This window comes from Cryptomeria japonica, chromosome 7 (assembly GCF_030272615.1).
Source record: "Cryptomeria japonica chromosome 7, Sugi_1.0, whole genome shotgun sequence".
NCBI classification, from domain to species: Eukaryota; Viridiplantae; Streptophyta; class Pinopsida; order Cupressales; family Cupressaceae; genus Cryptomeria; species Cryptomeria japonica.
The window spans coordinates 695,036,148-695,051,284 of record NC_081411.1 but is presented as its reverse complement, the minus strand read 5'-3'; the positions used below and the strand labels follow the sequence as shown (position 1 = coordinate 695,051,284).

General features: G+C 34.6%; 1 protein-coding gene across 9 annotated transcripts in view; it reads right to left on the bottom strand.

The window, feature by feature from the left end:
• The window catches only part of LOC131033072 (uncharacterized), a 179,968-nt gene extending 169,689 nt beyond the window's left edge, over positions 1-10,279 (bottom strand). For 3 of the 9 annotated variants that reach the window (XM_057964202.2, XM_057964204.2, XM_057964201.2), the window contains exons 1-3: positions 9,931-10,268; positions 9,485-9,668; positions 8,988-9,180 (exon numbers count right to left, since the gene is read on the bottom strand). In XM_057964202.2, the coding sequence (XP_057820185.2) occupies positions 8,988-9,180; positions 9,485-9,668; positions 9,931-10,183 (630 nt within the window). In that variant the 5' untranslated portion in view covers positions 10,184-10,268. Of the gene's footprint in view, positions 1-8,987; positions 9,181-9,484; positions 9,669-9,930 lie in introns of those variants that run through there. The other 6 variants (XM_057964203.2, XM_059207711.1, XM_059207712.1 and 3 more) reach the window with 6 other exon arrangements.
• Positions 10,280-15,137: the final 4,858 nt, after the last annotated feature.

Here is a 15,137-nt window from a genome sequence, read left to right as displayed (position 1 = left end):
ATATCAGCGCTTGCAAGCCAAGGGTTTCTCTCAGTTCATACATTTTCTGACTTTTGATGAGAAAGAATAGATCCGGTTCGTACTCAACAGAATTCATGATGAACTTATGTGGTTGGATAAGCCTCACGAGAATAATAAGAAAGCAATCTAGGTTGTGACTTGTTTGAGCGCATCCGGTGAAGTTCCTAGCCTGAGGAAAATATCAAACAACACTGTGATTACCGCCACTGGTTCTCAATTTGACAACAAAGCTACGACAATCAATGACATTTTGGAGCATAATATCAAGTTTGCATCAATGGTGAATGGATAAAAAGTATACCAATCAAGAAGACAAAACTTTGTCTCCAGTACAACTATGTACTTTGCCTATCTGATGTCGAAGGAAGACAAGAGGTATGATTTGTGTACGGTTCTCTTGAATGATTTGCTAAGCAATTTGAAGAAAATCAAACAAGACAAGAAGCACACCTTTAAGTTTGGCACTATATTTCATGAATGAAATCCTCGATGTTCAAGGAATGGTCCAATGGGTCGATGAAAAGGCGATTGCTATGCAAATCCAAGAAGGGATTATGGAGATTGGTGATGCTACAATGAGGATATCTACTCTATGGGGTTATTTCAAAACTTTTCAAGCAACAATGAAGAGCAAAGAAAGAATCCTGAAAGAGATAGTGGAGAAGTATGAGAAAACAATTTGCTTCTTGGTTGATAAGGACCAATGCTTAATGGAAGCAATTTTGCCAAGGACTATGTGGATTCTTCCTATGGGCTATGAAGTTGATGCTCCCCCCCTAGATGCCTATACTCAATATATGTTGAGTCAGTCGGTTGATGAAAAAGAAGGAAGGTTTGGCACATTTAAGGAGAAGGACCTAGAGTTGCAAAAACAATTTACAGCCCCTACGAGGAAGAGGAAAGTTTCCAAAATGGTTGAGGAAGTAGCTGTTCAGATGGGATTCACCCGAGAGGAGGTGAAGCGAGCTAGAGAGAAACATGCACATATGGAGGCTAAAGAGGGAACCAAAAAGCCTAAGGCCGAACCGGTTCCCTCTAAAGCTAAACCAAAAGAGACTAAGTTTGCCCCTATTCCAGTAGCATCGTCCACAGGACAAAGCTCGTCCATAAAAGGAATTTTGAAGCAAAAGGAGAAACCTAAGCGAACTTATGTTGTTGTATCTCCAGTGGCCTTTGAGACAGAATCTAATGAAGAGGCAGATAAGGCTAAGAAGAAAGATGAATTTGTAAGGGTGGTGAGAAAGTCGCAGTCCAGTGGAGCCGAACAAAACAAGAAAGCCAAATTTGAACCTGCCCCTGCCGGAAGACCCAAGAGAGGAAGAAAGGTTAGAACTCACCTTGACAAAGATTTTGAGTCAGGTGATCAACAAGGTAAATATAAATTTGCTCCTCCATTGATAACAAATCAACTAATTCATGAAATAATTATTGATGGAAATTTGAAAAGTATTGGAGTATATTATGAAAATCTGGATGATGCTGATCAAAGAAAATTTGAAGAAGTAGTTGTTTTGTATTTACATAACTTTAGCAAAGCTTTAATTGAATTGGAGCGTAGTATCCCTAAGGATCTATATAACATTATTGATGCATGGAGGCTAACAGATAGTAAGATTGATAAGGAAATGAAGGAGAGAGAGTTGATTAATGTTTGCACCTGTGTCTCCCAAGATGAAGCCAAAAGGCTCATTGAGGAAGCTAACAAGAAAGAATTCAGAAGCAAAAAAAGGGTGAACAGGTTGATGATTGGCAAGGTGGAAGAGGTGAGGAAGGATACTGAGAATATCTTGAGAAGAATCATGAAGAACAATCCTCTGTACAGTGATGCGGTTCAGACTTCCCATCTGGAAGTAAAGGAACGTGTCTCTGGTGACCAAAAGGATGAAACTCAGACCAAGGAGCATCTGGATGACCATGGAAATGCAACCATTGATGCCAAGACCAATATAAATCCTCTGGTTGTTGAGAGTACAAAAGCAGTCCCTGAGATTCAAAAGGATGACACTGCACCAAGAGGCAACACCAATGCACTGGATATAGGGGATGGTGCTAAGGTGAAAGAACCTGAGAAGACATAGGTGAAGGATGCAGAGGTAGATAAAGGGAAGGGAGTTGTTGATCCAACAATGTATACTCCTCCAGTCACAAGGACCCCACCCCAAATCTCTATTAATCTTGATGGTCCTCTAAATCTTGGATAAATGTCCTTGGCAAAGAAGTTGATGCTTGCAGCTACTGTACAAGCACAGGCCAGTCAAGATTTGGTCAAATCAAAGTTCAAAGACAAAAATCTGATTTTGATGTTTGTTGATGTGTTACAGAAGGTGGCTCCGAGTGTACAGTTAAATCCTAATTCTAGCCCCTCCGGTAAATTACTTCAATTGATTAATAATGTAAATACAAATTTTGATTCTTTGGAGAAGGCTAATACTAAACAAGTTTTGGATAGATTTAAGGAGTTTAGAATGCATACTTTCTGGAAAATAATTGAAGATGATAGAGTAAGATTGAATAAAGGTCTGCAGACTCTTTCAGATGCATTAACTGAAGGTGGTAAAATATATAAGTCTTGTCTAATTTTGCCCTAGTTTTCAGTTGATATAGACAAGCAAATAAGTGTTTGCCAAGGTAAACTTGTTGGTATTTCACAGTCTTTTGATCCTAATGTATCCCTTACCAGCAATGTAGAAGGGTAGATAATGGCTCTCAATGATCAAATCTCGATCCTTAATGCGCATAAGGACAAAATTTTGAGAAGAGTTGGTGAACTCTGGAATTTGATTGCCCCCCGGTTGGACACCATGTTGAGCAATAAGATAGATTGTTTGAAGGCTATGGCAAAACCAGTTCCATCCGAACTGAAGGATGTTGAAATTCATGCCTATGTATTCATTGCATTCACTACGTTTTGGATAATTTGAAGAGTGGGTGGGACACTCCCCTAGGACTTTTGAAGAAAATGTTTGCTGACATCTTCAAGTACTTGTAAAGTCTCCAGTAAATATCTTTGTATATAAGTTTTGGACAGCACCCCATCTTTGGCATTGTTGTCAAAGGGGAGAGTAAACGTGAAAAATGTATAGTAGAAGAGTGTAATTAAGGGTTTCAAAATTCTTTGACTAAGGGGGAGCCTTAGAAATTCTTTTGATCCGGTGTACAGGTTTTCAACACTTGGCTATTTTTTATGAGTGTTGCCATCAATGCCAAAGGGGGAGATTGTTGGCAATTGACACTCATCCAGTGGCTTCCGATGCTTGATTAATGGTTTAGGGTTGTCATTGATGGCAACTCTTCATGAGATTCCCATCCGATAATCACGGATCTTGATATCCGGAAAGGGACGTTAACCGGTAGCCAGTTAACAACTATTTCTGGTTGAACAAAGCAGTTTGGTCTAGAAGCTTTCCGATGATTGCGGTGTCATGAATCATGTATAGGATGATTGGACCCACATAGAGACAACATTCTATCATCAATTTGGTGATCCGCATTTATCTTTGGCGATCCGGATAAGATGACATAAGACTACACGTTACATTAGCAAGCCGACCTGGTGAATGATTTATTTTGTGATTACGGATATATAAAACTGGTGTAGATAATCTTTTTGATGTATGGTATGATTGTATGCGAGCGAGTGGTGATCAAGAATCCTTTGTAGCGCAGTTTCACGTGCGCATTCTTGATCCGATAGCTAACTGAGGTAGAGATTAGGGGAGAACAGAGTAGAACAACATAGGTGATACAGTTAGTGTATTTGGCACTTAACCAGAACTCATCCAGGCATTGTAGATGCTATTTTGGAGTTCATTTTCTGTAATTCATCATTGCAATTAATCAGTAAGGTAGTGAGCCTTTTGTGGTTGTAGCCCCTATTGTAAATGAGTTGTAAGCTCTAAGCAATGTGCCTAAATGCAAGTGTGTTCCCCATTTTGTAATATTGTTTTTCTATTGGAAATAGTGGAATAATATTGTGGGTTCAAATCCTACTGTGGTTTTTACCATTTGGGTTTCCACGTAAAAATTTCGGTGTTATGATTTTGTGGTTGGTTACTTTATGTTTCTACATTTCAGTTTCATGTTTATGCTTTCTATGATTTAAAGTTAAGTCAGAAAACATATCAACTGGTAGATCACTGATTCACCCCCCCTCTTAGTGATCCCTGATTCCAATACAACTAAGGTTGTCAAACCCTCCACTTCCTCCATCTTGAAATCTAATGCCCGTCACCAACAAAACCAACTTGTGAATTGCAAGCATTGGCAATGCACTATTGCTAGAGAGTAACTTACCTTGGACATCCCTAATACCAAACATCCCCCTCCCATGTGATTGCCTCCTTAATACTACCTCCTCCCTGATCATCTCCCCCTATCAATTTTATTAATATGGCTCCCTATGTCCCTCCTTGAAAGTTCAATCTAAGAAAAACCCTAAAAAGGTTCAAATGGTCTTGGCCCTGTTGATGCACCCTCTCCTTCTTGATACCCCCAATGTTCTTCCCTTATACAATCCTCTAGACATCCTCAATGTTAATGTTATCTCCAATACTATCCTTGCTTCTCTTGTCACTTTCTAGCACATCCAACACTAGGTTCTCCCAAATGTCCTCCATCCTACCACTATTGATATCAATATCCCTTTCTCTCTACCCAAGCAAAAACTACAATGCCCTCCACCTCTTAGCTACAAGCCAAAGTTTAATCCACCTCCTTCACTACCTTCATAATTTACCTTCTTTTGTAGTTGGCCCTACCCTGGTTGAGGCTACTAACAATGATCCATTATAGTTAGTAGCATATCTAGATAGTGACTCCCAAGATCCTCCTCTTAAGGCTTATATATTGAATTCCCGAATCATGAATACCCCAACATTATCATTAATCTTCATGTGATACTTGCATCACAAGACATTCAAGATGAGATTGTAGATATAAATAACTCCTAATGTATTGTTGCAAGTGAGACACCTAGTACAACTCTAACTATTATATTTTTGTAGGTAATTTGGAACAATGGGGGCAAAAACGCAAGTGCGTTGTAATGTGAGCACATTATAGTTTTTATGAAATAAGTGTGTAATGTTCAAAATGGCTTGTTTTGCCATGTTTTCAAGTCCTCAAACCCAATGCACTCACCCCAACATTGTTGTTATCTAGGAAAGTATGGAACGGACTAGGAATTTTAACCAACGAGAAATTTTATCAAAATTAAATTTGATAAATCATATGATAATTTTAATGGCAATTCATTCTAATCATGCTCAATGCCCTTGGCTTTAGCTTTGACTCTCCTTGGATAATTAACTTGTTGCTTGCTAAATCTTTCCTTTCCTTATTGTGAATAACATGCGATCTAAGCAATGTAGTCTCTTAAATCCATTCATCAAAGCTTTCCTTTTACATTATTACTATATGGCTTGGTTGTTGAAGGCTTTATTTAAATCACATTACTCACACTATTGTCTACATATAAATGTGAGCATATATAGGAACTAATTAAAGCACAAACTAACTAATCCAAATCACAAATATGAAACACTCAAGATAAGACAAAAGAAATGAAAAACATAATGAAACTATTACCAAACACGCTCACCCAATTCTCCTTGATGCACCATGTATATAAAGGTTGTGTCCAAGGATTGATGTGAGGTAGAGTTGGATGTCATGTGATCGAAGGATTCGCATAATATTACACTCAAGAGTTGTCTTAAAATGACTTACAATCACCTCAACTTAAATCAATTTTTGAGAGGACAAATACAAGGCTATGATAGATTAGAGAAATCAAGGGCTCTCATTGCTTGAGATTATTGGAGGCATGAGAAGCCTCCAAGTGGCATACCTAGAGTGTGTTGGACATTGTTGTTGCTAGGAGATGTTGTTGTCATTGATGTCAACATATTCCTGCTCCAGTAATTACAAATTGGTTTATTGGGACCATGGTTTGGTGTATGGAGTATTTACAGTATTATTATATTATTTTGTATTGGTTTTGGTGATCCGAGATGCTTAATTGATCATATCATATGATCCGGTTTTGCAGTTTGTTTTTTTTATCAGTGCTTTGCAGAGTTCAATATTTCCTCTAGTATATTTCGGTGTGATCAAATCTTGAGCTGAGTCTTTGGGAGATTTTTTGGGATGGTATTGAGTATCTCCATTTCAGATGGTTCATGATTTGGTGCGCTGCAAGTTATCTTTCTTCATGATGGTTGTTGATGTTTGAGTGTTCTTGAGTTTCAAACATTGACAAATGAAGATTTGATAAGTGGTGTTGGTGCAGTTGTTTCGGATGATTCTAACGTGCTTGCTGGTGTTTCCTAATTGTGTCCTATTTATTTTGACGATCTGCATTGATCGTTGTGCGAGTTGTTGGTGATTTTGCTAAACCGGTGATGTTCTTCGTGTTATGCAATTTTCTTGATGGTGTAGTGTTTTGCGGTTGATCTTGACGTGATTTTCAATGGTGTTGCATGTTTGGTGATTTGAATTAGGTACATGTTATGTCATGTCTATCATTATATTGGTGCGGTGGTCAATCTTTGTATCATATGATGTAATTTTGTAATTATGAGTTGAGGGTTTAGCCGACCTTGTTGTCATGGTTGATGATTTGTATAAATAGGTGATATTGTCATGTAATTTTGGTATCGAGGTTGCGTCTGCCTTATCAAAGAGTGGTGTATGTGCAAACAAGTGATTCATCCTTCGACATTGTGATTGAGCAAAGATTGGTATTGCAAAGCAGACAATTGTGCTTAACCAGAACTGTCATCAAACATTTGGAGATGCTATTATTACAATTCATTCCTTTCAGATTGTAGTCTGAATTTCATTGTAAGTCACTGAGACTTCCCTGAGGGTTGTAGCCTTTCGGATCATTACCTTTTGAGCAGTGAGCTCTAGGCAGTGTGCTTGAATGCACGTGCACTCCCCATTATAAAATTTACAAATAATACTACAGAGTATCATCATATTATGGGTAGAACCCCATCATGGTTTTTCCCTTAACTGGGTTTTCCACATCAAAATCTTGGTGTTGTGTGTTGTGCTATCAATTTTCTTATCTTTGTTATTGTTGCAGTTTATCAAATCTATATTTGTGGTTAAGTTTGTACATCCGATGAAAACTGATTCACCCCCACCCCCACCCCTCTCAGTTTTCTTTCATTGTTGTTGCCAACAGCGTGATGGTAAAATAGGCTCACAAAATTCAAGGGGAATCAAGGGTGGAAATTTTCCTTGGAGAAAGTGCATAGTGGAGATCAAAAACTTGCCCGTACTCCCACCTACCCTAAATGTACATCTTGAATGACATATGTACAAACTTGGGAATTCGACAACATAACACCTTGATTAATCATTATTGTGTATGTACAAACGATTAAAGAGGTTAATTATTTTCAGATAGTTGACTAATAAAAACTTCATAAAATAGGGAAATTAATTAAATACTAAAGTTTATTTAGTTGTTGGATGTCAATGAGATGGCCTTAGACAAACATTTTTTTGTATTTTTTTCTCATAGGTTGGATTATAAAATAAGGGATGGTAGGATAATTAATGTTAAGAATACAGTTGGATGAATAGTTATGAAGGGTGATTTTATCAATTAAATATAACTTAATTTTGGGCGAAAATTAAGATATTTAATCGAATTGAAATGATTTATTTAATTTTAATTATAAAAAAAATAATGAGTGATTAATTGAAATGACCACTTATCAATTTTAGGTGTCAATAGCTACTTTGTAGAGACATGTCAAAGAAATTTCTCTCACAACTTATCAATGGTCATTTCATTGATATACCTCTCCTTACTCTTTTTGACAATGAAGACACCATTAAACAAGCATCGAAGTATCTTGAAACTTTTTGCTAAGCTTCTAGCCCCAACATCAAGTGGATTAAAACCCAATTTTACTAGCACTCTATTGCTCCTCTACCTAATTGGCTTCACACCTTTGGCCACAAATTTGATCCTTAATATTTTCTATTTAAATTTTGGCCAATTCTTGTGATTCCTTTCTTACCTAAGTCTAATTAAACACGTGAACTTGCATAATTTACTCCCATGTACTTATATTTAATGGCATTCAATTGCATCAATTCCACAACTCATGCTATCTACACTCATGTTAAGGTATAATTCACATATCATTCACATTTAAGGAGAATCAACACTTTGGTTTGTTGCACTAAAGTGAATTTTAAATTTCCCTCACACCACTCTAGTATATCTACATGTTTGGATCTTGTTGTCTTCCAACTATTGCATAGTTTTCTAAGGGTTGATGAAGGAGAATGTGTCCTGTAGCAACAAATTGACTACTCTCTACAAGTGTTTCTCTAAGAAACAAGAATCAAAATTGCACCATTTCCTAGATTTTTTTTGCATAAAAGACCCATTCCTATAGACCCAAACCTCCGCAATGCAAAATGATTGCTCCAAATCCAACACAAACTTCAGCTAAAAACAACTATTTGTAGTCTCAAGCACTTTAAATTCAACATTTATAGCAAATTTTGGACGTCATTTTCATACTTAGGATTAAGTACCTTCCTTTCACATTTACTCTCTTATTTATTTATCATACTTAAAAACTATGGACATTCTTTTTGACATTTACTATCCTAATTAAATTTAATATTCCAATTTTCTAATATTCATCATCAGAACTTTATTATTCAAATTAGTTTACATTTTTATATAATTAAATAATCTAAATTAAAAAAAATGTACCACAATATTTAATTAAGCATCTCTCCATTAATTACCATTATCTTAATAAATTATAAAAAATCATTAACTTAATTTTCAAAGATAAAGGAAGAAGCCAGTAGGTTGTACTACTAAAAATACATCTTCATTCACACACTTGCAGACTACGGAGGTTTGAACCAGTAACATACGTATACACCTATTTTACTTTTTATTGGGCATGAAGAAAAGTACGTACTTCTCCAGGGTAAAAGCGGGCTACTCCATCGATGGAACCAAAGTAAAAAAGTTCATCTACTTCATTAGCATAATTATTCTCAGAGGCGAGATCCTTCATAGTGCTTGTAAAATCCCTTGTCATGCAAATTGTTGAGCACATTTCTTCTGTGACTGGAGGTATAGTGGTCATAGATATTGGCGAGGGAGCCATCCTGTACAGTGAAAACAACAAAGACGAGAATTTCAGAAAACAAAAAGTTAAATATTGCAATACAAGAATTGTGAATGTGGAAAGTAGACACAGAATAAACTGACAACTTCTCAAAAGGCCCCTTTTAACTTCTTCCCACCTTCAACGCAGAAAGTTTTATTTGTTTTCAGCCCTCTTTCAATAATTCCAAAACAAAAGACTATTTTTCCTTCTCATGTATGATAAGATTCGTCAGAGTATGTACATTAATATCCCCAAATTTAAACTAATTGGGCATTTCTTGATTAAAAAAATTAAAGTTTTACCTAACATAACTCATTGCATAGTTAACCTGACGAGATTTGCAGGGACCAGTAGAAGATGAGCAGTACTGATTAGGCTCATTTTGTATTTGACAGGTGAAATTATATTTATTGGCGTCGTCAAATCCACCTATTGGAGTGCAAGCGTGCCTTGAACAGGTTGATGATGAACAATTGGCAGCCCATTCTATTGTAACAGCAAAAAGAACCCAAAAAAAAAAAAACACATTCGGTAAATCCATATATTGAAGGCCCCATTATTGATAAACAAAAAGATCAAGTGATTAAAGTATGAACACAAACAAAAGAAGAAAAGTGAATCATTTGAGATGTTATATATGCTGAGCCAACAGAAGTAAAAGTAATCACACTGGGTTCGTTTCAGAAAGTATTCAACAAGAAGGGGGAAAAAATTATTTAAAAAGGTAAAAACAAAATGGTTTAAGTACCACATCTAGCTCCATCCAGCTTCAAAATCTCATCTGCCATTTTTTTAACTTGTGCTTCCTTTTTCTTATAATAATCCTCAGGAAGTTGAGCCACCGTGTATACATGGAGGAACAGGAAATAGCACAGAAATCCTGTTAGAACGTTCATGTTGAAATTTATCGCTTCAAAGTGGGCGTATGCTCGATTTCTCTGCCCATCCTTTTTAATGGGTTGCCTGTAGAGGGGGAAACGAAATACTTTTCCACGCTTCATCTGTACTACCACGTCTTCTTAGAATTTAATGTGGCTTCATCTGTACTTCCACGTCTTCTTAGAATTTAATGTGCAATGACCAATAATAATACGAGGCAAATACTTCTCCACGCTTCATCAGCGCAAGTATAACACCTATTATCGCAAATACTTTTCCACGCTTCGTCTGTACTCGTGACTTGAGAGACATTGCATTAAATTGGATAGCAGTTTTCAGCATTGCAATGAATTCGATGTGTCACGATCATCTGTCCCATGTACGATCTTGATTTAACAGTGATATTGAAGTCTAAGATAAATTGGGGAAGAGACTCGACCCTGTAATGTCCGTCAAGTTCCTAGTTACAAAACAAGTACAAGTTTAAAATTTTGTATAAAATTGTGTGGGATTTTTAGTTTTTTCTGAAGGGCAGGATACTAATATATTTATTCATTAAATTGAAGTAAAAAAATTCAGCAAAATATTATGTTTTCATTGATTATTTTTAAGAGTATTTGTTTTTTATTTTCATTAAATATAATTAAAAAATAATATAAATATGATATAATATAAAATATTATAATCTAAATATGAACAATTATAAGAATCGTAAATTCTATTCTATTAGATTTATATTATTAATATGAATATCTATAATAATAATAAGAAGATAATAGTTCAAGGGGTTGAGCTTAACTAACAGTGGGTTCTCACTGTGTTGTGACTAAACATAATAATAAAAATAATAATAATTTCTTAGTAGGTATATGAAAAAAAAGACAAAATTAATATTGTATAAAAAAATTAAATAATAATAATAATACAAATAACAAATTAAAACTATGTATGTATGTATGTATGTATAAACTTGGCATTATATATATATATATATATATATATATATATATATATATATATATATATATATATATATATATATATATATATATATAATGCCAAGTTTATACATACATACATACATACATAGTTTTAATATATATATATATATATAATGCCAAGTTTATATGTATGTATGTATGTATGTATAAACTTGGCATTATATATATATATATAATGCCAAGTTTATATGTATGTATGTATGTATGTATAAACTTGGCATTATATATATATATATATATATATATATATATATATATATATATATATATATATATATATATATATATATATATATATATATTAAAACTATGTATGTATGTATGTATGTATAAACTTGGCATTATATATATATATATTCTTTATATAGATTTTTAAAGATATATATACTAGTTCATATTTATTTTATATTTTACATGACTATAAAAATATTTTTTTTCTTTATTTTCATTGACCTAAGTAAATGTAAAATGTAATTTTTCCTTACCTAATATAATATATTTATATATTTATTTCTATTAAATATGTGTTTGACATAAGATGTTGAAGAGAAAGGTTGTTGAATGAGAGAAAGATTTGCCACTCAATATTAAGTACATCACGGATTATTTTAATACACTCTTAACTAAGATGACATGTCATGGGCTCTGGCTATTATCCACATAAAATGGCATGGCCATGGCATGTGGGAGACTACATGACGTGGCATGGCAAGAACACGACAAGAGGCAGGCAGTGAGAAGACGATGAATGACAACGATGGGGTTGTGATTGTTATGCGAGTTTTCAGCACGCTCATTAGACGGTGAGGTAAAACGATTTTGAAAATTTTTGGAAAGAGCAAAAAAAAATTTGGAACTCGTAAATGGGTTAACCAAAAGCCACGACCAAAATGGGAGAGAGAAATGCATGGTGTGTGGTTCGCTTGCATGTATTCTAGATAGTTAGGGATTACTTCCATTCTAAAGATTTTATATCACGATTGGTGGTGGTTGGAGAGTCTTTACACAGTTGGACCTAGCAAATTTCTCCATGAATTTAGACAATCTTTTCGAATTTTCACAGTCTTTAACAAAATTTCAAAATCTTTCGAAAAGTCAACAGAAACCTCTAGTGAGTGTGCAAAATAATTGTTTAATGACAATAAAAAAAATTTCAAAATGTGTTTGATTGTGTTGTTTTATCTCTATTTTTTCCATTGTTTTTTGTTGTTCGTAGTGTACGCAAGCAAATGGGCGTTAGGGTTTTGGAGGTCAAGTTGTGAATATTTTTAAGTGAGGCCGAGTGTTGAGAGGTATATATATATTCCAATACTTTTTGCCATTTTACCATGCTGCTAGGGACTGTGGAAGAGGAATGTGCAGTTCTCTCATTTTTTTAGGGGCTTAAATTTGGGGGGCAGACTAGGTTTTGGAAAAGAATGTTAAAATTTAGAAATTTTGAATTCTACTCAGTTTGTGTGTCTATTTTGTGTGGATGCATCCACCTGTTGAGACTGTGAATGCTAAAGGACACAAAAAAAATTCAGAGTGTAGTATCCGGTGTGGGTTGTTAAAAATCATGTTAGTTTCTATAATGTTTTGAATTTTTTATAGGAATTGTAATAAATTTGGGGAGCTAACTAGGGTTTTGGAAAGACAATAAAAATTTGGAAATTTTGAATTTTGCCTAGTCTGTATGTCTATTTTGTGTATACGCATTCCTTGAACCACCTGTCGAAACTGGGAATGTTAAAAGACATAGAAGTTTTACACATTGTAGTGTCTAGTGTCTTGGTAAAACCCATGACAGTTTTGCACACATCCAGATTGGCTTTGTAGGAATCACAAGTGTTTTTCACACATCTGGTCTAGCTATGTGAAAAACACAATGGTATTTCACTGTGTATTACCACAGAGTGGCCAAGTATATAACACAAAAGATTTCAACAATGTGAAATAAGTGTTTTGCACTTGGTATAAATTAACAAGAGGTTCTATGTAATAATGATGAAACATAATGATTGAGAATTTATCAATTTATCTCCTTAGATCATTATCAAATTAATAAGTGTTAATATGATTAACAATTTACTAACTTATTAGATAATTTGATTAATAAGCAGATAAGTTTTGAATGATTAATAATTACTGTAATGATTAATTCGATAATTATTATTCAACATTATGAATAACAAGTCCAATTTCAAGCTCGACATCCTGACATTCTAAAAGCGGTCCCTCTACATTTTGAAATTAAGAATGGGTGTCTTGTCATCCAATCCATCATCATTACATGTCATGTTGTTTTGTGTGGTGACATGTAGAGTGAGTGGATTGTATTTCAGCATTAAGCATCATGAATTTATGTTTAAATGCAGAACCTTTTGTCAATTTAATTAAGTGGAGTCACTAGATAAAAAGCGTATAAATATAAGCATTCCACAGATATGATTTGAAGGAATGATTGATAGTTCTGATACTAATTGTAAAGTATTGATGCCAATAGCTAACAAGATGAGAGGGGGGGGGGGGGGGGGGGTGAATCATACAAACTTAAACTTCCATAAAATCAATAGATTCAACCTCGGTAACATATGCTTCAGCAATATAACCAAAAACTGCTAAACATGCAAACTCATAAACACATAATCATCACAACACATATAACACCAGATTTAACTTGCAAACCCAAATAGGGAAAAACCACTGTGGGATTTCAAACCCACTAAGAAATATACTCTTTTAGAGTATGCTCGGTTAAAAGCAAATCCTGTTAAAGATTACAAACACATTGCTAGATGTGACCCGGTTAAGGGATTTCCCTCAGATCTGTTAGGATCTTCACTTTGTTAGAAGTGACCTTGTCAAAGGATTTCAAACACTCATTTAGAATGTTACCTTGCTAGAGGGTTTACAAATAAGACTGTTAAGTCCACTCGGTTAAGAGATTTTCTGTCACTTACAAAATAACAGTAATAAAAAACTATCTGCAACTTCACATCTAAAATGCTAAAGCAGATTCTTATTTTCTCAAAACAATCTAGTCATAAGACTTATCTTGTCTTCTACTGGGCTCCTTACTATGTTATTCAAACAGGTCTTCAAGTTTCTGTGCTTGGTAATCACTATGTAGCATCCCTGTGCTTACACTTGCCTGCATACATTGTTTACCAACAATTTCTTATTTATAAACAATTCTCACCGCTTAATCTCCTTGATCACATTTCTCATGATCAATCTTAGCCATCAGATCTTCAATCTTGACTAGGTTCAATGCATCTTTCGATCTGAAAACATTTTACCTTGCCTCGGGACATGCAGTCCTTTCTTAGAACTTGTGCAAGATTATTGCAGTTCAATCTGCGTTGTAGATCTTCCTGTCGATTTTTCATTGCCATATATTCTTAACAAACTTCATGCACGTCATTCCAATCATTTATACATCTCCAGCTAATCATTGTCCTTCATTAAATAATGCTTGCATTCATTAAATGCACTCTGTCATAACTTAGTTGCAACTCGGTAAATACTAAACTTTACTCGGTAGACATTCTGCCTTCATTAACCGACATCGATAACCTTAGGGTTTACCAACTAGGTTCCTTAGGGTTTACTGACTAGGTTCTTTACTCGGTGACATAGTATAGTATTAACCTTACAATCAACAACATATGTAGGATATCAAAACAATCTAAACATCATGATCTCGTCATTGTCTAACTCGGTAATAGTTGCCCATTGAATAACTTATTTCTCCTCTTATTCATCACATTCTTTCTGTATCTTTTACCGACCACTTAATTCTCGTCAAATCAATATTCTCTAGATATGGCAACATCATACTGAATCAGAAAATCAATTTCTTGACATCAATGACAAAATAATGTTATAAAGATAGTTATCATCCTTCTTCAGTTATATCAAATAGTCTTCAACAACCTTCTCAATATCCTTAATGAATATCAGCAATCTTTTTATCTACTGAAAATGCCAACAATCTCCCCCTTTGGCATTGATGGCAAAACCAATAATTAAATGGTAATACCAACAAGATATTCAAATTGATTCGGATTTAGATTGTTATTAGACTTCTCCT